Raw genomic sequence first — 26,216 nt, forward strand, 5'->3', positions numbered from 1 at the left:
AGACACCCAGGACCCTATACATGATGTTCTCTTACAAGGACACTTCCCTCGAGGATCCCTCATTTCCTGAGCATACCCTGACTTGCTTTTCTATACCAAAACAAAGGTATTGGTCCAGAGTTCTGTTGTTTTGGAGTCTCGTTGTGGCAAATTAATATGATAAATTATAAGGCTCTAAATAAAGAGCTACATGAAAGTAGATTCAGGTCTCATTCATTTCTTTTCTCTCTCTCTCTCGTTCTTTCTTGTTTTGGAGACCAAATCTTGCTCTGTTGTCCATGCTGGAGTGCAGTGGCACTATCTTGGCTCTCTGCAACCTCCACCTCCCAGGTTCAAGGGATTCTCCTACCTCAACCTCCCAAATAGCTGGGACTACAGGCGCTCGCCACCACGCCTAGCTAATTTTTCTTTTCTTTTCTTTCTTTCTTTTTTTTTTTTTTTTTCAGTAGAGACGGGATTTCACCATGTTGGCCAGAATGGTCTCCATCTCTTGACGTCGTGATCCGCCCGCCTCGGCCTCCCAAAGTGTTGAGATTCCAGGCGTGAGCCACCGCGCCCGGCGGGTCTTATTCATTTCTATGCTCCTGTCCCTAGTTTCTGGGTCACATTTGGAGGGGTGAGATGGAACCCAATCGAAAGCTACACGTGTAAAGGTGTCAGCGTTTTAGAACATCCTGACATTTCAATAGCTGCCTTTCTTCATTCAACAAATATCTGAGTGCATACGATGTGCAGGGCATACTCCATGCTTCAGTGAACTTCAGCATCACCTAGAGGGCTTCTTAAAACACCAAGTTCTGAATCACAGATTCTGATTCAGGAGGTCTGGATGAGCCCTGAGAATTTCAATTTCTAACAAGTTCCCAGGTGCAGCTGATGCTGCTGGTCTGGGAACCACACTTGGGAGAAAAACTGATACAGGGCACGGCAGGCAGGAGCCAAGCCCCTGCCCTCGTAAGACGCAGTCTAGGGGGGGTTATTCTGCCAAAGAGACTGACGGTGGAGATTCTTCTCATCTTGGCAGATCGGTGGGGGAGACACGCAGGAGGCCTGGGCGCCCCTGCAGCCGTGGTCTGTGCCTGCCCACCCCCGGAGTCAAGCCCAAACAGGAGTCAGCCGCGCTGCGCCCATCCCCGCGGCGCCGAGAAAGGAGGCGCAGGAGGAGGGAGCCCTGGCACCTCCTCTCGGGCCGGGGCCCCGCCGGCAGCGACAGGACGGAGGGAGGGACCGGGGGTCGCGAGGATCCTTCCGGGACAGGCTTCCGCGGGCGGAGCTCGGGAGAGCCGCCCTCCGCCTCCGCGGCCCCGCCTGCGCGGACGCTCCGCTGGGCGGCGCGGGGCGGGGCGCCGCGACCCCTGTCCCTCCCCCGGGCCGAGCCGCGGGCGCGCTCGCACCGCCCCCGCCCCCTCGTCGCCGCCGCTGCCGCCCGGCTGGCTGGGCCTTGAGGCGCGGGGACCCCGGCGGCGCCGCAGTCCCGCGAGCCATGGCCCAGTCGGGCGGGGAGGCTCGGCCCGGGCCCGAGACGGCGGTGCAGATCCGCGTCGCCATCCAGGAGGCCGAGGACGTGGACGAGCTGGAGGACGAGGAGGAGGGGGCGGAGGCGCGGGGCGCCGGGGACCCGGCCCGGTACCTCAGCCCCGGCTGGGGCAGCGCCAGCGAGGAGGAGCCGAGCCGCGGGCACAGGTAGGCGAGGCGGTGGGCCCCGAGGGGGCGCCGGGCCGCGCGCGGGGTCGGGTCGCCGACCGCGCGCGGCAACTCCGCGGGCAGAGGGGGTTGAGTCGGCCCCGCCTCCGGGGAAGCAGCTCCCGGCCGAGCCCCTGAGTCAGAACCGGCCCCTGGAGGCAGCCGGTGCCCCAGCCCGCACCTTCATCACCCCACCCTCCACCCCGAGGCTCCCAGGGCTGGCAGCCGGGATCCGAGGGGCCTGGACGTGGCGATGTTCAGGGGTCCAGGAGGAGGACTTTCACGGGCCATCCGCGACACCCCCTCCTCTGGAGGGGGCATCCCCGCTTTGGGCTCTCTCAGGACGCCCCCCCCAACCCCCACAAAGTCCATCTCTGCCTGCCTTTCCCTCCTCTTGCGAGTGGTCCCACCAACCCTTCACTGCCATCATCGCCCTGCCTTTCCCAGTCCTCCTGGCTGCGCTCCGTCTCTAGGTGGTGGCAGGCCAGGTGCCGGGGAGACTTGCTGATCGGGGATTCCAGGAGGGATTTCATGGTAGTTTGAGACGGATACTGGGCTTGCTGCTTTACATCCTCCAACCTGGGGGATTCCCATTTTCAAGCAGCTTTTCTCACCCAACCTTTATGCTTACATCATCATCTTGCTGTCTTGTGGGGTTGGGTTCCTGGGTTTGGGGTAGTTTAAAGCTGCTATGGCACCTGTCTAACCTTGCCTCGGGTCCTGAGCTTTGTCCTTAGGCACGTTGGCTCCTGTCCACTAATGACCAGGCCCTTCAGGACTGGAGTTTTGTTTCTGCTGTTGAAAGGAGATACTACATAGACGCCCACTTGGGAGTAGGGAAACGACAGAACTCACACATTCTGAAGGATGCCCACAGGCGCTTATTAGGAGCTCTCTCTCTTCTGGGACCCTGCCCCAGGCGTTTAGCTGTTAAGGTTCTGCAGGATCGTCCTGGCAAGAGTATATCTTCTTCACTGGAGGAATACTCAACTCAAGGGTGGAAGAATACGGGGCACAGAGCCATTCCCTATTAGTGCCTGACCCTTCCCCAGGTTAAAGGGTCAGACTTCTGGACTCAGAGGTTGCGGGCAGGCCAGTAGAGACAGTTGTCAGGGGAGAAAAGTCAACCCCCAGGGTAGGGCAGGAAAGCTGGACCACAGTGTATAACACTATGATCAGTGCCTTATGATACAAGGCCTGATTTGTTTAGCTCTGTGCTGAGTACCAAGAGCGTAAAAATGATGAACCCGTAGTCACTGACAGCTCACAGTCTTGAGAAGGCAGTCGCCTACTCATAATTTCAGAGTATGTAAAATAGCCCCGAGTGGTTTATCCCTATAGCTTTATTTGCCTGTGGCGGTGGAAAATAGCCATCCCTATCCTGAGGGCTAAATTTGTGAGACAGTATCATTAGCCAGGATTAAAGCTCTACTTCTGTCTAAGGCCTGGAAAGATCCCTTATGGAGGTCTAGGAGAAACGAGCCTCAGTATGGGTAGGCCTCTTGCTGGAAACCCCTCATGCTCTTCCTCCAGAACTGCTCAGCTCCTATGGCTTGAGTCTCAGCAAGTGTTCAGTCTGAAGCACTTCCTGCTGCCTCTTGGCATAGAGTTGACCCCAGATAATCCCTGGGGCTCTTCAGGGAGCCAACAGAGCCCAGCGGGCAGGCACCCAGAGCCCAAGGAGAGGTAGCCAAAAAAATGATCCACGCTATCCCCTGTTTGGGCCCAGGCTCACATGGCAGCAGCCACCACCCAATGTGAATGTTCTCAGCTCCTGGAGTCTACAGGAGAAAGCCCAGATTTCTCAATCTGCCTGTTAAGATGTGACACCCACTCACATCATCTCCTCACCCCATTGCTTCTTCCCTGCCTGTCAGCAGTTCATGCTCCCGTGATATCGTCTAGTTCCTTGAGCACAGGGGGCCATTTGGTGTCTGCATGCCTCTGCATTCCCACCTTTAGGTCCTCTGATTGACTGATTTCTAGTCAGCCTTTAGAACTTCGCTGCCTCTTCTCCACCACCCCCAATCCCCATCCCAGAGCTGGCTGTGTTTTCTTTCTTCTCTGTTGCTGTAGTACTCTGTACATTTGATGCCTAGCACTTACCACAATCATGATTCTATAATTGTGTCTCCCTCACAGAAATAGGAGCTCGGTGAATTCAGGGACCATGCTTGCTTCATTCGCATTCGTATCTTCAGCACCTAGCCCAGCATCCAGCACGTGGCCAGATTTGTTGACTGAATGCATATCTGTATCATCACACTCATTCCATGGTGTTGAGAAATTTGTGTTTCTCGTCCCCTAGACAGTGAGATCCTTGAAGGCAGCTCCCTTGTCTTAGTCCTCTTCGTATTTCCATACCTAGCCTAATAGCTGGCTTACACTAAGGAAAGAGAATAAATGAGCAATAAAGAAAAGCCTTTACAGCCTCTAAAATGTTTACTGAGGCCGGGCATGGTGGCTTACACCTGCAATCCCAGCACTGTGGGAGGCCAAGGTGGGAGGATCATGAGGTCAGGAGTTTGAGACCAGTCTGACCAACATGGTGAAACCCCGTCTCTACTAAAAATACAAAAATTAGCTGGGCGTGGTGGTGCACATCTTATAATCCCACCTAGTCAGGAGGCTGAGGCAGGAGATTCTCCTGAACCTGGGTGATAGAGGTTTCAGTGAGCCAATATCACCCCACTTCAGTCCAGCCTGGGTGACAGCAAGACTACATCTCAAAAAAAAAAAAAAAAAATTCATTAATCATCTCCCCACATCTCATTGATTAAAAAGATGGCTTTCCTTTTATTCTCACCTTTTTAACATAAAAATTTTCAAACATAAAGAAAATTTGAAAAAATAGTACTGTGAGAATTCATATACCCATCATCTAGATTTAACAGTTAATACTTTGCCGTATTTGGCGGATGTGTATATAATGTATGTGTTTTCCCCTGAACCATTTGAGGTATGTTGGACACAAGATTATACCTTGAATACTTCATTTTGTAACTCCTAATAATGACACTCCCTATAAAGCCCTAACACTATTATTGCAACTGAGAAAATTAACTATCATTCCCTAATATATAATCCTAAAGATAAGCTAATAGTCAAGTTCCACATTCAAGATTTCCCAGATTGTTCTATAATTGTCTTTTATAGCTGTTTCTTTTTCCCCCTCAAATCAGAATATGGGGCCGGGTGCGGTGGCTCAAGCCTGTAATCCCAGCACTTTGGGAGGCTGAGGCGGGTGGATCACGAGGTCGAGAGATCGAGACCATCCTGGTCAACATGCTGAAACCCCGTCTCTACTAAAAATACGAAAAATTAGCTGGGCATGGTGGCACGTGCCTGTAATCCCAGCTACTCAGGAGGCTGAGGCAGGAGAATTGCCTGAACCCAGGAGGCGGAAGTTGCGGTGAGCCGAGATCGCGCCATTGCACTCCAGCCTGGGTAACAAGAGCGAAACTCCGTCTCAAAAAAAAAAAAAAGAATATGGTCTGGGTTGAGGCCTTTGCTTCTTAGGTCTCTAGAATCTTTTAATCTAGAAGTTTCCACCACTTTTTTCCCCCCTAATGCTTTGCTATTTTGGACAGCAGAGGCCAGACATCTTGTTGAACGTCTCGCATTTCGGATTGGTCTGGTAATGCTCTCACGGTCTTATTTAACTTGCTCCTGAATACCATGTGCTTCTTATAAACTGGAAGTTAGGGCTAAGGTTTTGATCTGATGCTGTTTAAACATTTTGGCAAGAACGCCTCGTACTCTATGCCTGGAACTTTATGTTGCATCAACGGAGGAGCCATCGCACCTTTAGAGATGCTAAATTTGACCACTCGATGAAGGAGATTTCTCTGTTGCACAGGTGTCTTTCCCTTTGCAGTTAACAAGTTATTTGTGGGCTTCTCATTCTGGGTTCTGTTAAGTTGATGCATCACGTACGTATCTATGTGTAGATCCATGTATGCATCCCAGGGATAAATCTCACTTGATCATGGTGAGTGAGCCTTTTAATGCGCTGTCAAATTCAATTTGCTAATATTTTGCTGAGGATTTTTGCATCTATGTTCATCAGGGATATTGGCCTATTGTTTTCTTTATCTGGCTTTAGTATCAGGGTATATAATTTAGTATGTGATTTAGTATGCTGGCCTTGTGAAATGAAATTGGAAGTATTCCCTCCTCTTCAAAGTTTAGAAGAGTTTGAGAAGTATTGGTATTAGTTCTTTAAATGTTTGGTAGAATTCAGCAATGAAGTCATCAGGTCTTGAGCTTTTCTTACATAAGATATTTTTGATTTCTGATTCAATCTCCTTACTCGTTATTGGTCTGTTCGGATTTTCTATCTCTTTATAATTCAGTCTTGGTAGGTTGTATGTTTCTAGGAATTTATCCATTTCTCCCAAGTTATCCAATCTTCTTGCAATATTCTTTCCCCAGTGACTTTTCACCTAATTATTTTAGCATCTATTGATGATCTTTACCTAAGTTGGTTATTTCACTGGGGATTGCAAATCGATGATTTTCTAATGTTCACATTCTTAGTACATTTATTAGCTGGCATTGCTCTATTTTTTTTAAAGAGCTTTGTTTCATCATCTGTATTAAACAAAAGTGTCTCCTAAGGAGGCAAAAAAAAAAAAAACTTAATAATTTCCCTTAATTACAGTTTTCAAAGAGATCACTTGATATAATAGTCACACTAAATAATTTAAATGAGGGCTCTTCCTCAAGCTCATACTCTCCCTATTTCTCCGATTCGTGGATTTGTATTTATTCGATTTTTACTAATTAGTCACAGTCATTTTTGGTGCTCAAAATGTCTGTATTGCAGCTAACAGAACCCCTTCAAGTTGGCTTTCTTGTGTCTTTCTGTAACATGCCTGTTAGTCTTGAAGTACTCCCTTGCTTTCTGGTACTAGATATTCCAGGCATAATTTGTACTTTCCCTGCTTCAGTCATGGAATCCAGCCATTTCCACAGGAATCTCTGTTTTTTTCAAATGCTAGTAAGAAAGTCTTTAGAAACCAAGATCTGGAATTAAGAAAGCGAACTTCTACCAGGCAGTTGTTGCCTTCAGAGCCTTTCGGTGGACAAAACTAAGAAATGTATTTTTTTTAAAAACACTTATATCAATAATTCCTATTCAAATTTAACATTACGGGGTTTGCTGTTTACTTCTTTGATTTTTTATATGGAAAATCTTGATTCCTAATAGCATTAACATGATTACTTATTTTCTTTGGTCTATAATGTGTAAAAATGCTTGAAAATTATAATATTAAATATTAATATGAACAATAAAACCATTGAGCCACCTGTTTTTCATTTAACAACACAATCTTCTAGGTCCCCTTTTATTTTTTTTCCATGATGTTTTAGGGACATTGCACAGGCTATCTTTTCCTTGCTTTGGATGGTGATGATGAAAGTCTGTACCTTTTTTTGTGTATGTGAGACAGAGTCCTGCTCTACCCGCCAGGCTGGAGTGCAGTGGTGCAATCTTGGCTCACTGCAACCTCTGCCTCCCAGGTTCAAGTGACTCTCCTGCCTCAGCCTCCCGAGTAGCTGGGATTACAGGCTCCCACTACCATGCCCAGCCAATTTTTCTATTTTTAGTAGAGATGGGGTTTCACCATGTTGGCCAGGCTAGTCTCAAACTCCTGACCTCAAGTGATCCGCCCGCCTTGGCTGCCCAAAGTGCTGGGATTACAGATGTGAGCTAACATGCCTGGCCTCTACTTTTTTATTAATGCCAATTTTGTGTCAGACATGGAACTAAGTGCCTTATATATGTAATCTCTATTCCACACCACAAATCATTATTTAGACCAGCAGTTACGTCTGCTAGTTGTATATCCCTTTCCCAGGCCCAAGGGCATATACCAGAACAGCATGGCAAAAGACAGGGTCAGAGAGGAAGGCCGTGTCTCTGTAATAAATATATTAGAACCCATGGGCCGCCCAAGTACAGGATGTGACCCCTGCTAGCAGCAACCAAAATATGGTTTGTAAAAGGGTGATGCCTTTAACAAAGTTGAGAACATACCCCTGTATGTTTTCAGTCTGTCTCAGTGAAGAACCTTTATCTTTTGAATTTACCCTGGTGTTTTTATATTACATTATCAAATTGCCCTTTTTGAACTATTCATTATCTTGTTCTAGAGGTGAGTCAAAAGAAATTTCACACAGATGGCACCTGGACCCTAGTGTTTTTCATAAACAATGTTTCTCTTTTGTTTTTGGTACCTTCCTTATTGGTTTCCACCATTTTCTTGGTCTTGGTGGTCAAAATATCATGTTCCACCATCTGCAATGATAGATGATGAGGCCGAGAAATCATTCCTGGATTGAAAGCTGTAGTGAGGGTCTCATTACTCCACCATCTTAGTTTGGATATTTTCCTCTTGTAAGGGTATCATTTGACTAACTGCCCAATCAATGTAACCAGATTAATTTGATATTTTATGAGAAAAGCAGCCTTGGATGTTTTATGCTGCAAATCATTTTGTTTCTCCAAATCACTTACAAATATGATATGCCTGTAATTCCAGCACTTTGGGAGGCTGAGGCAGGCACATCATGAGGTCAGGAGTTCAAGACCAGCCTAGCCAATATGGTGAAATCCCATCTCTACTAAGAAAATAGTAAAATTAGGCGGTTGTGGTGGCACATGCCTGTGGTCCCAGCTACTCAGGAGGCAGAAGCAGGAGAATTGCTTGAACCCAGGAGGCAGAGGTTGCTATGAGCCAAGATCATACCACTGCACTCCAGCCTGGGTAACAGAGTGAGACTCCCTCTCAAAAAAAAAAAAAAAAAAAAAAATTAAACACTGATTCATGGAACCCAATTACCTGTTTTAAAATGTACCCCGGTATTTCAACCCATTTCTCACAGGTTTATAGCTATAATAATAGACCTCATCACTTCCAATTTACAGTGTTTTATTAAAAAGCAAAACCTTAAGTAAAACTTTTTCAAGCCTCCTTGAAAGGCCACTAAGAACATATTCATCAGAAACCATACTTCCTCTCTCAAAGGATCCTGATATGTATGATTTGACCTTAAAACTATTTGCTCTACATTGGTGATACTTTTAAAATTCCCATTATGTGCAATGCTCTGGGGTAATACTATAATGAAAGAAACCAGCTTGAATTCTACTCTCAACTTAGTGTTCAGGCTGCAAATAAAATATGCACACAAGTAGCTATAATACAAATATAAATAAGTGTTGGGAGGAGTAGAAATGATTTTTTTTTTCCTAGCAGAATTGCATTTGAGATGGACCTTAATGTGTGACCAGAGTTTAGACCCTAGAGAGAGGAGCAAGGCATTCAGAGACGGAGACAGCATGCACAAAGACACAGAGTCCAGAAAGCTTGTGACACTTACAGATGACTATGTCTGTTTGTTTGGAGCAAAGGATCTGCAAAAAAATCGATGGAAATAAGTTACAGCCAGATTCTAAATGAATCTAAATAAGGACCTGAAGACTTTGTGGGTTTATTTCTATTTTTATTTTTATTTTGAGACAGGGTCTCACTCTTGTCACCCAGGCTGGAGTGCAGTGGTGTGGTCATGGCTCACTGTAGCCTCAACCTCCTGGGCTCAAGCAATCCTCCCACCTTAGCCTCTCAGATAGCTGAGACTATAAGTGTGCACGACCATGCCTGGCTAATTTTTAAAATTTTTGTAGAGACAGGGTCTTGCTATGTTGCCCAAGCTAGTCTCGAATTCCTGGCCTCAAATGACCCTCATGCCTTGGCCTCCCGAAGTGCTGGGATTATAGATGTGCGCCACCTTGCCTGGTTGGGAGCTGAAGACTTTGAATTTTATTTAATGGGAAATAGAAAACCTTTTATTATTATTATTATTATTAAAGTAAATCAGTGGCATCAAGTAAAGCAGTGGCATATTCTAGCTGTTCTTCAAAACATGTAATATGGCACAGAGTGGAGGAGGCTGTAGCCCAAAATATAACACGGGAGGTGGCAGGAGGTGGGAAGACAGAACACTAGAAAGACTTTAGTTGGGAAATATCCCAAAGATGCAGGAGTAAAAAGGGCTGCAAATATCTGAAAGGTAATTTAAATTCTTCCTTTAGAACAATTTCCTAGCCTCTCCGTCTGCCAGTGAAAAGTAGCAGGTATTTTACTTTTAAGGAAAAAAAAAAAAGACACAAGATTATTTTCTAAAGGAATTGAATGAACTCACTACGGAGATCTAGGAATGAAAAAGCGGAGCTGGTAGTTGCAGCGTAAAGCCTTCCCCATTTGAGTATAGCCCCCAACTTCAGGATTCCCTGCCTGTTCACCCTCGTGTGAAGCCGGCCACTTGGCATGCCCCACCTGTGTACATGGAGCCGTCTAGGAAGAAAACCAATGAGTTTGTACAACTGCAGAGGGAACCCGTACAACCCACCAAGAAAAAGCAGCATGGACCTTTAGTCTTCAAGATGAATAGCAGTGGAGTTTAACTCCCCACACCCTAACTGTGGGCTGTGTACAGTGACTTTCTTCCAAAATATGCAGATGGGGATAAAGGGAGTAGTTTTGGCTGGGTGCGGTGGCACACGCCCGTAATCCCAGCACTTTGGGAGGCCGAGGTGGGTGGATCACAAGGTCAGGAGTTTGAGACCAGCCTGACCAACACGGTGAAACCTCGTCTCTACTAAAAATACAAAAATTAGCTGGGCGTGGTGGCACACGCCTGTAATCCCAGCTACTCAGGTGGCTGAGGCAGAAGAATTGCCTGAACCTGGGAGGCGGAGGTTGCAGTGAGCCAAGATCGTGCCACTGCACTCCAGCCTGGGCGACAGAGTGAGACTTCATCTCAAAAAAAAAAAAAAAGGTGGGGGGAGTAGTTTTACGGGGGAGAAACCAGACAACACTACCTCAGATAGGTAACCAAGGTTAACATCCACAGTGGTTATTCATGTTGATAGCATGCACCCTGATAGGATGTGCCGAGAATGGAAAATTTACCGCTGCGGTCCTCCTCCCAAAAACCCATAATCCCAATCTAAATCATGACAGAGATCATCAGAAAAATCCCAATTGAGGCACATTCCACAAAATACCTAACCAGTACTTTTCAACACTGTCAAGGTCATCAAAAACAAAGAAAGTATAAGAAACTGTCACAGCCAAGAGAAGCCTCAGGAGACATGACAGCTTAATGTATTGTGGTGTCCTGGGTGGGATCCCAGAACAAAAAAATGGAAAACAGGCAAAAACTAAGGAAATCTGAATAAAAGATAGGCTTTCACTAATAATGATATATAATGAACTAATTAGAATTAATTCATTGATTGTAACACACATACCATACTAATGGAAGCTACTTAGAGCAAGCCTGGGTGTGTATATATGGGAACTCTCTGTATAATTTTCACAACTTTTCTGTAAATCTAAAACTATTCTAAAATAAGTTTATTAAACTCTTTAATCAAGGAAAAAGTTAATTATTTACTAGCCACATGAAGAAAATTAGTGGCATGAAAGTTAAATGGAGGAACTGACCCCAAAGGATACAGAGGTGATGATGTTGAAGCAAAAGACTCAAAAATACATACTCCAGCTAGCACCCTGAGAGTGAATTTAAGATACTGCATCCACAAAACAAGACTAGGAAGCTCTTAGAAGGGAATGATCTCAGTTCCAAAAAGAGTTCTTAGAAACTAAATACCTAACAACCGAAATTTAAAAATTCAATAGGAAAGGTTAGAATATAATGTCAAGGAAATCTCTTAGTGTGTAAATTACAAACAAAGGCAAAGACAGATCATATGAAAGAAAAAATAAACATAGAGGACCAATCCAGGTGGTCAGTCAACTAATAGGACTTTAAAACAAGAAATATAATCTTAGCAAATGACTTAGCCCTGTAGGGAACACTGTTTACATAGTCATAATAACAAAATACAACTGATTGACTTTCAACTTTCAGTATGTATCTATAGAGAAAATGTAGAATATTAGTTACAGAATAGAATGGAATATTGTGAACCATGGCAAAATGAAATAAAAGTATATCTGATGTAATATGGAAGGTTGGAAATGGAAGGTGAGATGGAAGGGAGGATAGAACAGTAATGCTCATGACCACATCTTATGTAGCAAGGAATTGAAAAATGCTTTTTAATGATAATGGAATAAGAAACCACTTAAAGTATGTTATTTTAAAACTCAAATAGGGCCGAGTGTGGTGGCTCACGCCTGTAATTCTACCACATTGGGAGGCTAAGGCAGACAGATCATATGAGGTAAGGAATTTGAAACCAGCCTGGTCAACATGGTAAAACCCCCTCTCTACTAAAAATACAAAAAACTAGCTGGGCGTGGTGGCGCATGCCTGTAGTCCCAGCTACTTGATAGGCTGAGGTGGGAGAATTGCTTGAACCCAGGAGGCAGAGGGTGCAGTGAGCTGAGATTGCGCCACTGCACTCCAGCCAGGGTGACAGAGTGAGGCTGTCTAAATGAAACAAAACAAAACAAAAAACAAACCCCAAGCCACGAATGGAAGGCTAATAGCAGAACCAAAACTAAAAGAAAATTTTAAAACTTGGAAGAAGGGGTTCTTTAGGGACATAAGTGACCCCAAATCCTCATTTTATATAATAAGACATGAATAGAGAATGACTACAGTTGGCAAGTGTGAAGTAGAGCTGTAAGCATATTTTATAGAGCTATGACATAACTCTCTTAAGAACTAAATGGTTGATGAGAAATTACTCTAGGAAGGAAGGGTGAAGTGGGGAATTGTTGGTTTCTTTGTAAGTTCCCTACTATTTTATTTTTGTTTTTGCTATGTTTATTACTTTAGTTTTTTGGAGTCATGTTTTGATGAGCTATTAATAGTGTTCATCAAGGGAAAAGCAATGAGGATGGTTGGAATGGCAAAGAGAGAACAGATGGGAGACCCTGCAAAATGAAATAAGCACTTTATAATTGACTAAATGTGGGGGCAAAAGAGAGAGTGAAAAACACATCCTAGGTCTTGAGCTTAAGTCCACGGAAGAGTGAATAGGGAAGATAGTTGGCGGAGTGAATTAGAAAGGAAGATATATGGTTGTCACAGGATGGTTGTAATCAACAAAATGTTGACAGTATTCCTATTTAAAGGATATGAACTTAATATTCATAAAAGATATGGTAGCTTTTCCCTTTGAAAGACTATTACACAAACAGGAAACAATGCAGCATGCTCCTGGATATAACAGGCTTTCCAACTCCCCCAAGACCTTTCTCTGGAGATGTGCAGTTGCTGCTGACAGTACTCATACAGAGGGTGGAGTCCTCCAAGCGTAGGAAGTTCACTTCTGCACTTGAATAGGAGTTTATGTCACTTCCACAGAATCACCCACCTGTTCTGGAATCTCTGGCTATCTGCTTCTGCTCATTGGGTGCAAATGATTGATGCAGAGTCACCCCCCCATACATTATGGATTGTCTACTGTGAGACTATGTGAAAGGAAGGCCAACTGGCCAGATAGAATGCCTGTCGATAGGTCCAGGCTTCAGTCCTGCCTGAGGTCAAGTTCTGCAGAAGGTGGTAAGTTCGATTGCAGACATATTTAATCTGCCGCAACATCAGATTGTCCTAGTGGAAATGTCTGGCATGCAGTTAGGAATTGAGGATGGGAGCTTAGGAAGGAGAGGAAGGTGTGGGGTGGACAGGCTGGAGGGTAGATTTGAATTTGATGAGCTTATAGGAGCTGAAGTGTAGGATAAAGTGTCAGGGATAGAGTCTTGGGTAACATCTTCACTTAGGAATAGGGAGAGAGGCCAGGCATGGTGGCTCACACATGTCATTCCAACACTTTGGGAGGCTGAGGTGGGTGGATCACTTGAAGCCAGAGTTTCAAGACCAATCTGAGCAACATGGCAAAACCCAATCTCTATAAAAAATAAAAAAATTAGCCAGGCATGATGGGACATGCCTATAGCCTAGCTACTTGGGAAACTGAGGTGGGAGGATTGCTTGAGCTTGGGAGGCTGAGGCTGCAGTGAGCTGTGTTTGTGCCATTGCATTCCAGCTTGAGGTGACAGAGCAAGATCTAGTCTCAAAAGAAAAGAAAAAGAAGTGGAGAGAGGAGAAAGAGGAGACACAGAGGGCAGTAAAATGGGGAGAAGAATCAGAAAAGAATAAGTCACATAAGACCGGGGTGAGGGCCGGGCGCGGTGGCTCACGCCTGTAATCCCAGCACTTTGGGAGGCCGAGGCGGGTGGATCACGAGGTCGAGAGATCGAGACCATCCTGGTCAACATGGTGAAACCCCGTCTCTACTAAAAATACAAAAAATTAGCTGGGCATGGTGGCTCGTGCCTGTAATCCCAGCTACTCAGGAGGCTGAGGCAGGAGAATTGCCTGAACCCGGGAGGCGGAGGTTGCGGTGAGCCGAGATCGTGCCATTGCACTCCAGCCTGGGTAACAAGAGTGAAACTCCGTCTCAAAAAAAAAAAAAAAAAAGACCAGGGTGAGAATATCAGCAAGAAGGTGGGCAACGGTGTCAGCTCCTGCATCTGGGGCAAGAGGGCTGTGTGAGGCTGTTCTTGCATTGCTGTAAAGAAATAACTGAGACTGGACAATTTATAAGAAAAGAGGCTTGATTGGCTCTTGGCTCTGCAGGCTGTGTAGGAAACGTGGCACTACGTCCGCTTCTGGGGAGGCCTCAGGAAGCTTACAATTGTGGTAGAAGGTGAAGGGAGAACAGCACATTACGTGGCGAAAGCAGGAGCAGCAGAGTTGGTGGCGGGGGTGGGGGATACCACATACTTTTAAATGACCAGATCTTATGAGAACTCACTATCAAGAGGGCAGCGCCAAGGGGCTGGTGCTAAACCGTTCATGAGAAACCACCCCATGATTCAATCACCTCCCACCAGGCCCCACCTCCAGCACTGGGGATCACGATTCAACACGAGGTTTGGCTCAGACATACATTCAAACTATGTCAAGGACCAAGAGGCAGAAAAGACACCTGGATATGGCTACAAGTTCTTTGACGGATGTCTAGGGACACAGAACAAGCTGGAGCGAAGGTTGGGGGAGGAGGGAAGGGGTTGCCCAACAAAGATCTAGACAGGCTTGATTGGATGAACTGCATCTTCTCCATCCAGTCTGAGATACTGAGATAGAATTATTATCCGCAGGCAGTAAAGCAGACATGGCAGGCCTTGGGAAGATTGGAAAGCTCTGGAATAAACATTAGATTAAGAAATTATACTGCCCTCCTTCCATTATGCTTTATTTGTTTATGAGTTTACCTTTGTAATAGCATCAATTGCTCTAGTTTGGGAGTGGGACTAACTTGTCTGTGGTCCCTTTGGTAGTGCAGTCACTTCTGAGATACTAGCCATTTTTAGTAAGTTAGACCATTTCGCCAATACCCCTGAGTCTGCCCCAAACTCTTCACTGGCCATTAGCACACACCCGGCCCCATCCCTTGCAATGTATTGACATCTTTGTTAGCTGGGCTAGGGATTCTCTTTGCATTTGTAGTTATTTTGTCTGTTATATTCATCCCATCTGTTTTATCTACTATTTAGGGGGTAAATTTTCCTTAGTAAGGTGAAGTGTGTTCTGTCCAGCTGGCATCTCCTTTTTCATTCTGTTGGTTTTCCCACTGATGTTTTCCCTCTGTCATGTTTCAAGGACCTTTCTCCATGCAGTGTTACTGAGGTTCCTGTTGTGTTTGGCTGTTTAAGTAACAGAAAACCCAACAAGTGAATTAAACAAATAGGATTTGCTCTTTCTCATGTAAGAATACAAATCTGCAGGTAGATAGTTATAAGAGCTGGTTCAACAACTCAATAATGTCAGGGCCAATAATATCAGCAAATCAGGCCAAGCCGATTCTCTTGGCCTTCTCCTTATGGTAGTAAAATGGCTGCTACAGCTCCAACCATCACATCCACGTTCAAAGCAGATAAAAGGGGAAGGGGCAGGGCCAAGAGATTTTCACTTATATGTTACTGGTCATAATATTTAGTTTTTATAGCCTCTAGAGTACAGAAGGCAATTGAGAAAGTATTTGCTATTGGATGTTGGGTGAGTCAGCTTGATGTCTGATTTTTATCATCCCACTTTAACAAGACTTTGAAAAATACTTTAAAATTGAGTCTCCCTATTATTTTCTTCACTCTGCATTTTTTTTTTTTTTTTTGAGTCAGTCTCACTCTATCACCCAGGCTGGAGTGCAGTGGTGTGATCTTGGCTCACTCAACTTCCACCTGCCAAGTTCAAGGGATTCTCCTGCCTCAGCCTCTCAAGTAACTGAGATTACAGACATGCACTACCACACCTGGCTAATTTTTTGTATTTTTAGTAGAGACGGGGTTTTGCCATGTTGGCCAGGCTGGTCTCGAACTCCTGATCTCAAGTGATCTGCTCACCTCAGCCTCCCAACGTGCTGAGATTACAGACGTGAGCCACCATGCTAGGCCTCTTCACTATACATTTACCTTGAGACATCACTAAGTATTATAAAAACCATTCCCAAGCTGCCTACAGGTAAATAGCTAAAACTCTTTATTTTTTAATCAACCAGTGCCTATATTTTATACTAATTATAAATTGTGAATTTGAAAAATTGTTAAATTTATTTACTACTTTTTTTCTCTTCTGCCAGAATATTCACTTTTCCCTCATTCCGAGTATTCCACAGTTGCTGCTTTTCTTCTTTTCTCCTGAGGCTGAGAGCCAATTAAAATTTTGTTGAAGGACATGTATGTTGCATGTGTCTTTTCCAGCTTTAAGCAATCACAGTAACAGGCCTGTTGAGATAGCTGGTCCTGACGCTGAGTTGCTAAACCCATTCCTGTAACTACCTACCTGCAAATGTTTGCCAACTTCTCATAGTGGCATCAGTTATGCTGTGGATAACCACTATTCTTTAAATATTTATTGGTTTGAAATGGTTATAATCCCCTTAGGATAGATTAGCTTTCCTAAGGAAGCTCTGTCCAGGATTGCTGTGGCTTATTCTTGTTACCTAATGTTCTCAGGGGGAGGGAGAGGAAGGAAGTCTACCCAGGTGGAGCTGCTGGTGGTCGTGGGCGTTATTAAGATGCGCCCCAGTGATGGGCTTGTGTTTCCAGAGTCTACTGCAGGACCTTGGTGAAACACATAACATATTATGTGTGCTGGCTTTGGAGACAGAGGATTTGAGTTTCAATCCTAGATCTGCCTCTTATGAATGAGCAAAGGAATTTAGCTGTGCTTCCTGAGCTTTAAGGGTACATAAGGCAGTCTTTGGATATTTTCATGTATTAATTCATTGACTCTTCACAGCACTCCCGTGAGGACAGGGACTTTCATGATTCCCAGTTTACAGGTCGTGGAGCTAAAGTGAGATACAGTGGAGTTCCTTGCTCAGATTTACTCAGCTAATGAATAGTGGGGTAGGTTGAACATCCTTAATCAAAAAATTCAAAATCTGAAATGCGCTAAAATCAGACACATTGTGAGCACCACCATGACACCACAGATTTAACATGGGTTAAAAACTGAGATAGTGACACTTTTGCTTTCTGACAGTTCAGAAACTGTTTCCTGCACAAAATTTTTAAAAATATTGCGTAAGATTCCCTCAAGTTAGCTGTATAAGGTGTATATGAAACAAATGAATTTGCATTTAGAGTTGGGTCCCATCCCTGAAATATCTCATTATGTATATGCAAATATTCCAAAATCTGGAAAAATCTGAAATCGGAAACACTTCTGGTTGCAGGCATTTTGGATAAGGGATACTCAGTCTGAACCAAGCATTTGGACCCAGGCAATCTTTGGCTTTTCAGGACCCCTAAAGCTGGCAGCCGTAGGAAATCACACTGGTTCATACCTGAACTGGAGTCCTGAGACGCAGTGATCATGTGTCCACATGGAGATCACGTCACTGCACTCCAGGTTTTGTCCCCAACCAGCTAAAAAATCAAGCTTTTGTTCTTTAATAAATATGGAGGATCTTACTGAAAGGTCAAGTAACTCTGCTATACTGTCTTCTAGAAACCAGGAATTGGGAGGGTGGAGAAGAGAAGGAAGAATAAGACAGTATATGTCAAAAGCATTTTGCTGTGGCAGAGTGCCACATACATGTCAGCAGAGGGTGTTGTTGTAATAATCATTTTCATTATTTTGAGACAGGGTCTCACTCTGTTGCCCAGTCTGGGGTGCAGTGGTGCAATCTTGGCTCACTGAGACCTAGACCTCCCAGGCTCAAGCTCTCTTCCCATCTCAGCCTCTCAAGTAGCTGGGACTATAGACATGCACCACCACACCTGGATAATTTTTTTGTTGTTTTTTTTTAGAGACGGAGGTCCCACTGTGTTGCCCAGGCTGGTCTCAAACTCCTGGACTCAAGCCGCCTGCCTCAGCCTCCCAAAGTGCTGGGACTACAGATGGGAGCCACAATGCCCAGCCAGTTATAATTTTTATGATCCTCCATACTTGTTAAAAACAAAAGATTGACTTCTTAGCTGTTTGGGGGCAAACCTCTCCCTCTGTGGCCATGTGACCCAGTATCGTTTCCTAGGGCTGCTGTAACAAAATACCATGAGCTGCATGGTTTAGAACAACAGAAATATATTGTTTCATGGTTCAAGTGGCCTGCAGCCTGAAATCAAGGTGTTCATAGGGTCGTGTGCCCTCTGAAAACACTAGAAGTGGATTTGTTCTAGGCATCTTTCCTCGCTTCTAGTGGCGGTCTTTGGTGTTTCTTGGGTTTTACTGTATCAGCCCCATCTCTTCCTTTGCCTTCACATGATGCTCTCTCTGTGTGCATGTCTGTGTTCAAGTTTCCCCTTTTGATAAGGACCCCGGTTGTGTTGGATGAGGGGGTCCACCCTACTCCAGTAAAACCGCATCTTAATTAATTGCATCTGCAATTACTCCCATTTCCAAATAACATCAAATTCCAAGGTCCTGGGGTCAGGACTTCAATGTATGAATTTTGTGGGGGGCACGGTTCAACCCCTAACACCCGGTGTCTCCTTCTGGTCTCAGTGGCACCACTGCAAGTGGGGGCGAGAATGAGCGTGAGGACCTGGAGCAGGAGTGGAAGCCCCCGGACGAGGAGTTAATCAAGAAACTGGTGGATCAGATCGAATTCTACTTCTCAGATGAAAACCTGGAGAAGGATGCCTTTTTGCTAAAGCATGTGAGGAGGAACAAGCTGGGATATGTGAGCGTTAAGCTACTCACATCTTTCAAAAAGGTGAGGCTTGGTTCTCAGAAGCTGCTTCAAGGATTTCAAGTGTGTTTTGCATTGTGGTTCTAAACATTTTTTTTTTTTTTCACTCCCTTGAAACCTGATGACGAGCAACTTTTAAAATTAAGTCTGTGCCTGAAAAAGAGAAAAATGGCTAGGAGAAAGGATTTAGGATTGTTAAGAATATACTCCCACACTGTTAAAAGGGTCCTGGCATTGGGACAAATCTCAGCTGGGAGCAGTTATGAAACAATATTACTTGTTCTTAGTAAAGTTCAGGCACTTTTGCCAGGCAAGTGGGCAGCTCGGAGGATGCTGTACCAGGACAGAGGGACTCGGAGGCCTTGAGAGATACCTACCAGGCCTGAAATTCTATGGAATCCAAGCTTTTCATTTGTCAAGTTGAATAAATAAGGGGAGAGAATGAGCACCCAGAACTCTCAAAAATGAGCCTTCTCTAAGGCACACATGCTCTGCATGCGTGACGCCATCAGCCTCATCTATACAATAGGGAGGTGAGATTTGTAATCATTGCTGCCATCTGGGGAGCAGACTGCTTGTCCCTGCCGTATATAGATCCAGTGTTTGGGCTGTGTACTGTCTACCTCCCAGAGAGTTGACAGACTCGTTGGAAGAAGAACTCTGTGTCTCCCCTGGGGAAGTGCATTTACTAGAATGGAAAAGCACCACGCGGCCTGTTGCATAACGGGATGCGTAACAAGTGGGTCCCGGCCAAGATGTCTGTGTACTTTGTCAGAGAGCACTGGAGGAAAGCTTTTCTCCTTGGAGCTCTTCCCTGCCTCACCCACTGGTATACTCTGCCCGGCCCTCTTGCTCTTTTTTCCTTTATTCATTCATCAAAAATACTCATTGTCTGCCGAGTGCTGTGCTAGGTGCAGGATGTACAAAATGAAGATGGTACTCTCCTGTCCTTGACAAGTGCACAGTCCAATCAAGGAGAGGGAGCTGAAAGATTACAATATGACCACATACAGTGGGACGAAAGAGAGGACACAGTGCTGTTGGGAGCTAGCTGATCAGAGCGACTAACCCTGCCTGGAGAACTGAGAAGTCTTCCCAGAGAAAGTGACATTGAAATAGGATTTTGGAGGATGAGTAGGAGTTTTCTAGGCCCAGGGGAATGGAAGGGATATTTTAATGTCCCGAGAACAGTGAGCAAGCTTTCATGTGAAACGGGTGTGGGGGGAATGCTAAAATGAAGCAGCCAGTGGAATCACCCTGCACATCTCTTTATTCCTTCCCAGGGACCCCAAGAGTCAGCTTGTTTTGCTTTCCTCCTTAAGCTGCCACTTATGGACCTATTTAGGAATGTTCTTTGTTGAAACCTGGCTGCAGAGTATAGACAGACTCCCTAACAGCTCCAAAATCAGAGCAAAGATCCTTCTCATTCTGAAGGATTTCCTGCTAATCACAAAAGGGAAACATACATGACAAAGGTAACAAGCATAGGGAAATTACGTTTCTGAAACCTCAGAATTTTTCTTCTAGTAATTGCAGGAGGACGAAAGCTCCCTGGTCCCTTTTCCCAGGTGGTACCTGGACCTTCGTTATGAATGGTCATGGCCCCGGGCTTAGGATGCTCAGACAGTAACCGAGACTTCCCAGTGGACCTTGCTTCTGGCTCAGAAGAGATGCTCGGTCCTTGCCAGACCCTGCTTCTCTTGCGATGAGATGCGGTTCCCTACGGAGCACCTGCTTTCCCAGGGTGCTCCTAGCGCAAGCTTCAGGCTTAGGAAATTGTCTCTTTTTCTCTCTTGAGTGGTCCCTCCCTAGCTGTTTTTGGAGAAGGCTCCACCGTGTTTCACCCCACAGTGAGCCACTGCCTGGCTTTCCCACAGCCTCACGCTCACCTGCAGTCATCAGCTTCACCCTTTCTGGATTCCTCACGGACTCCGTCCACCTGAAATCTGACCCTTTGCCTGGACCTGCTTCTCTGTACCCTTGGCCTGTGTTCTTCTGGCAACCTAAGTCTGAGCCATTTCTCCTAGAGGCCACGGACTACCGTGGACAGTGCCGTCTCTCTAGGAGCCTGTGTGTAGTAATGGGTCTGCCAAGGTTTCCCGTCCTGCCCAGTGAGTGAACCTCTCCTTCTTGAGTTTCCTGAAATTCCTGCTCAGAGGCACCTGGAGTTCCAGTTCTTTTGCAGATCCACTGCATAGGTCTGTTCTCAGAGGACTCAGGGGGCTCTCGCCTTCCCAGGCTCAGGTTACCCACCCCACCCACCTTCACTCTTTCCTTGGGATGACTCATTGCCCCTGGCATTCCGTTCACCGGAAGTGGGCCTCTAGAAAATTACTGTTTAACGGTATAAATATAGCTTTCATCCACTGCAACATTGATACACACAATTTCCACCAACAGAGGAGGAGGGAGGGATTATTTCATCATTCTTAGTAAGGCCCAAGTTGGATTTAATTTCAGGTTGAAATAGTCCATGTCATTCTCGGGAGATATTGCAGTGAAATGTGAAAGATCTTTTGGAAACGTCTCTGTATCAAAGACAAAAATGCAGAAATACTGTTTTAGAGAAGCATTTGAATGTTAAAATCTCCAAATCCTATCAAAATGATAGCATGGAATATTTGAGGTAATGATAGCACACGATTATTGAGTACTCACTGTGAGCCAGACACTATTCTGTTTTATATGTAGATAAGTTTGTATATGTACATGTGTATCTTTGCCCATTTAATCCTCAGGACAACTCTTTGAGATGGCACTACTTACATCATTTTCCAGGGCAAGTTGACCCACTAAGAGATTGAATACCTTCCCAAGTCTCACTGCCAGCTGGAGGTGGGCCTTTGGTTTGGGTATACAACAGCCTTGTTCCAGAGTCTGCAGATTGAACCTCTAAACTTGCTCAGAGTATTTCCATTTTTATGAAGAGTTCTGTTGGACAATGCTGCTGTGCTGCCCTTGTTTGAAATTGTAGGAAGTGTTTTCATTCACGTATCCACTCACCAGATTTTTGAGTGTTTACACATACCACATGTGATTCCAGACGCTAGAATACGGGCATTCTAGTGTTACAGGGATAAGGAAGTGAGGGAGGGAGATTATGCTGTACACAAGGGTGGACAAGAACGTTAGATACTATTTCAGGTTTGTTTTATGATCTGCAGGTGAAACACCTTACACGGGACTGGAGAACCACAGCACATGCCTTGAAGTATTCAGTGGTCCTTGAGTTGAATGAGGACCACCGGAAGGTGAGGAGGACCACCCCTGTCCCACTGTTCCCCAACGAGAACCTCCCCAGCAAGATGCTCCTGGTCTATGACCTCTACCTGTCTCCCAAGCTCTGGGCTCTGGCCACCCCCCAGAAGAATGGAAGGGTGCAGGAGAAGGTGATGGAACACCTGCTCAAGCTTTTCGGGACTTTTGGAGTCATCTCATCAGTGCGGATCCTCAAACCCGGGAGAGAGCTGCCCCCTGACATCCGGAGGATCAGCAGCCGCTACAGCCAAGTGGGGACCCAGGAGTGTGCCATCGTGGAGTTTGAGGAGGTGGAAGCCGCCATCAAAGCCCACGAGTTCATGATCACAGAATCTCAGGGCAAAGAGAACATGAAAGCTGTCCTGATTGGTATGAAGCCACCCAAAAAGAAACCTGCCAAAGACAAAAATCATGACGAGGAGCCCACTGTGAGCATCCACCTGAACAAGTCCCTGAACAAGAGAGTCGAGGAGCTTCAGTACATGGGTGATGAGTCTTCCGCCAACAGCTCCTCCGACCCTGAGAGCAACCCCACGTCCCCCATGGCAGGCCGACGGCACATGGCCACCAACAAGCTCAGCCCTTCTGGCCACCAGAATCTCTTTCTGAGTCCAAATGCCTCCCCGTGCACAAGTCCTTGGAGCAGCCCCTTGGCCCAACGCAAAGGTGTTTCCAGGAAGTCCCCACTGGCAGAGGAAGGTAGACTGAACTGCAGCACCAGCCCTGAGATCTTCCGCAGGTGCACGGATTATTCCTCTGACAGCAGCATCACTCCCTCTGGCAGCCCCTGGGTCCGGAGGCGCCGCCAAGCCGAGATGGGGACGCAGGAGAAAAGCCCTGGTGCGAGTCCCCTGCTCTCCCGGAAGATGCAGACTGCAGATGGGTTACCTGTGGGGGTGCTGAGGTTGCCCAGGGGCCCTGACAACACCAGAGGATTTCACGGCCATGAGAGGAGCAGGGCCTGTGTATAAATACCTTCTATTTTTAATATCAGCTCCACTGAAAACGACCCGCAGTTTTCAAGGTTCTGACAAATACCTGGCATGACAGAATGGAATTCATTCCCCTTCGAGAGATTTTGTATACATGTAGACCTCTTAATTTATCTATCTATAATATATGTAAATCGGTACGCCATGGTTTTAAGACCGCCTTCTAGTTCAGGACTCCTGTGCTTCCCAGCATGGCCACTATTTGGATGATGCCTGACCTGTGAGTGTGATGGGCCTGAAGGGCTGTGGGATGGAGGTTCCCTGGGGAAGGTCTGGCAGCATCTCTCTTCTTTGGTATGGAGTTTTTCCCTTCAGTGACTGAGCTGTCCTGGATAGGCCATGCCGGGGCTCCCTGAGAGTCCAGGAGAGTTCTCGTGTAACAGCAAGTAGCTAAGCCGACAGCATGGTGTCTTACAGGACCAAATCGATGTTACCTGTCAAGTAAATAAATAATAAAACACCCAACCGGAGTGCTGACTTTGAGGTTATAGATTTTGCCTGACAAAAGTCTGTGCCTGTCTGACAGAGCTGTGGGTGGTATGTCACCAGGCCCTGAGGAGTTTAGCAGAGACATAGTTCTTTTCTTTAAAAGAAAATTAAAATTTTTTTTTTATTGGTACACATTTACGGGGTACAGAGTGATCAAGTCAGGGCATTTAGGGTTCTTCACGATACCCTAGGGGAGCCCCAGGGCTCTCTCTGGGCTCCTGGCACCCTGAGAGGTGTCTCATCACAATGAATTTCACCAAGCAAAAGCAGCTTGGTGTATACTGAGGGTGTACAGTCCAGGACCTACAGCATTGACCTCGCATGGGAACTTGTTAGAAATGCAGATTCTCAGGCCGACCCCAGGCCTGATTAATTAGAAAATCTGGGAGAAGGGCCTGGAATTTGGATTTTAACAAGCCTTGCAGGTGATTCTGGTGTACCGTAAGAGAACCGCTGGATGGACAAAGGCTGCGAGACCTGAGGTCAGTCCATTTGACCCCCACGTCTCTCACGATTTTGTGACCTTGGGAAGGTTACTAAGCCCCGTGAACCTCATCCTCCCCCTGTGAAGTGAATTGCTTTGTCATGACGTCTGTGTCTGGAATGGGGTTGGCGTTCCATAAATGTGAGCTCTTTTTCCTTCTCACTCCAGTTAATGTCTGTTATCACCAGGAGCTGCTGTGGTGTAGCAGAAAAAACCCCAGCATAGATTCTGGTGTTGGCTTATGTACTGGCCCTTTGGCGGGATTTAACAGAGCTTGTTAAGAATTACTGAGCAGTGATTAGGTGCCAGGGACTATGCAAAGAGCTTTCCATGCATTATCTCATTTAATCTGCCCAACAACGAGGGAAATATTCAGGTATTATCTCTATTTTATCCCAGAAAAAAACAGTCTTTACATGGGTAACGAACTTGTCCAAGGCTTAACAGCTAGATTGGTAGAGATGGGCTTGAACCTAGTGGCCTGGCTTTGGAGCCCATACTGTTTAACCACTAAGTGGTACTCAGCATTTCAGATCTTTACTATCCACATTCAAAAAAGAATCCACCATAAAAGGTGCTAGTATTTTTTCAGCACCCTCCTACATGCTAGGCACTTTGTTAGACACATTTCATTTATTCTCAGGGTCCATTATAAGGTATTATGATGCCAGTTTCACACATGCAGCTCCTGAGGTGGGACAGTAACACCTCAAACTTGTGAAATGGACAAAGATGGTGTATCCCAAATGATACAACTCTATCCAATTTAGCAGGTGATTATTACCTGGATAGTGAGATGCTGTGTTTCTTAAGATGAAGAAGAATTCCTATTAACTGGCAAATGCCTCCAGGAATATCCTGGATTTGCCATTTTCACCACTACCAGCCGTAGGAAGCCTGAAGGCTTGTACCTTAACCGCCAGGCCTCCTGACGTTGGACCATGCCAGGGCCCCTTCCAGCCCCACCCTCTGCTTCCCTCCCTGACTCTGCCCCCCTGCCTGCTCCTTCCCTGCAGCCAGTCCACCTGCTCCTTGGCGATCGGGCCATCTGGGCTTCACCAGCCCTTCTCGGCCTGTGACATTCAAGGCTATTCCACCCTATTATGCCTGTTACACAAGCCACAGCTCTATTTTTAGATTAACCCTCGGGGATCATAATTACTTTTAAAAATACCTACACCCTCACCTTTACATGTGAATACAGGTGAACTTGGCCTTCCTTTGGTCATATTGCCCTGTGTGACATTATGAAAGAACGCTGAATCAGGTCAGCAGATCGGAGGTCAAGGCATGGCTTTTCTACTAAATAACTGTGACCCTTCAGCAAGTCATTTGTTTTATGGGTTCACAGTTTTCTCAGTGAACCAGTTAATAACAGTAAGATGTTCCTTAATTAAGGGCATATATGTGCAAGTGCTTTCTGAATGGAAAAGTACTTTGTAGGCATTAGTCACTACTTATCCTGCTCTCTGATCATCACCTCCAAAGACAAGCCTCCTCCTTTTGCTGCAGTTCTTAACCCTGGCCTCGCATTAGAGTTTCCAAGAGCTTTTAAAAACTGCCTATCAGCCAGGCGCGGTGGCACACGCTTGTAATCCCAGCACTTTAGAGTCGCTGAGGCCAGGAGTTTGAGACCAGCCTGGGCCACATAGAGAGACCATGGCTCTAAGAAGATAAAAAAAACTAGCTGGGCATGGTGGTGCTCACCTGTAGTCCCAGTTACTAGGGAGACTAGGCTGGGAAGCTTGCTTGAGCCCAGGAGGTCAAGGCTGCAGTGAGCCAAGATCATGCCACCATACCCAGCCTGGGTGACAGAGCGAGACCCTATCTCAAACAAAACAAAAGAAAACAACCAACTGCCTGTGACCATCCCTGAGATATTCTGATTTAATTGGTTCTGAGGTGAGGCCTGGGCATGAGTATTTTTTAAAACTCCTAGTGATTCTCGCCTGTAATCTCAGCTACTCAGGAGGCTGAGGCAGGAGGCTGACTAACATCATGAAACCCCGTCTCTACTTAAAATACAAAAATTAGCCGTGAGTGGCGGTGCATGCCTATAATCCCAGCTACGGACGCTGAGGCAGGAATCGCTTGAACCCAGGAGGGGGAGGTTGCAGTGAGC

General features: G+C 45.8%; 1 protein-coding gene across 2 annotated transcripts; it reads left to right on the forward strand.

Moving 5' to 3' along the window:
* The first annotated feature begins 935 nt into the window (after positions 1-935).
* On the forward strand, positions 936-23,598 carry LARP6 (La ribonucleoprotein 6, translational regulator). Of its 2 annotated transcripts, XM_039468804.2 has the most exons (3): positions 1,290-1,683; positions 18,685-18,895; positions 22,036-23,598. In XM_039468804.2, exons 1-3 carry the CDS (start codon positions 1,484-1,486, stop codon positions 23,098-23,100), a joined length of 1,476 nt encoding a protein of 491 aa, XP_039324738.1. In that variant the 5' UTR covers positions 1,290-1,483; the 3' UTR covers positions 23,101-23,598. The 2 variants fall into 2 exon arrangements, with proteins under 2 accessions (XP_039324739.1, XP_039324738.1); XM_039468805.2 differs by lacking the exons at positions 18,685-18,895; positions 22,036-23,598 and adding an exon at positions 3,826-18,678 and having other exon boundaries at positions 936-1,683.
* The last annotated feature ends 2,618 nt before the right edge of the window (positions 23,599-26,216 follow it).

Source organism: Saimiri boliviensis, chromosome 2 (genome assembly GCF_048565385.1).
Source record: "Saimiri boliviensis isolate mSaiBol1 chromosome 2, mSaiBol1.pri, whole genome shotgun sequence".
Lineage (NCBI taxonomy): Eukaryota > Metazoa > Chordata > Mammalia > Primates > Cebidae > Saimiri > Saimiri boliviensis.

Excerpts from the sequence above, each read along its gene's own strand:
- LARP6 (XM_039468804.2), top strand. The coding sequence starts at position 1,484 with ATGGCCCAGTCGGGCGGGGAGGCTCGGCCCGGGCCCGAGACGGCGGTG. Across the intron at positions 1,684-18,684 it reads GAGCCGAGCCGCGGGCACAG|TGGCACCACTGCAAGTGGGG; the intron begins GTAGGCGAGGCG and ends TTCTGGTCTCAG. Across the intron at positions 18,896-22,035 it reads TACTCACATCTTTCAAAAAG|GTGAAACACCTTACACGGGA; the intron begins GTGAGGCTTGGT and ends TATGATCTGCAG.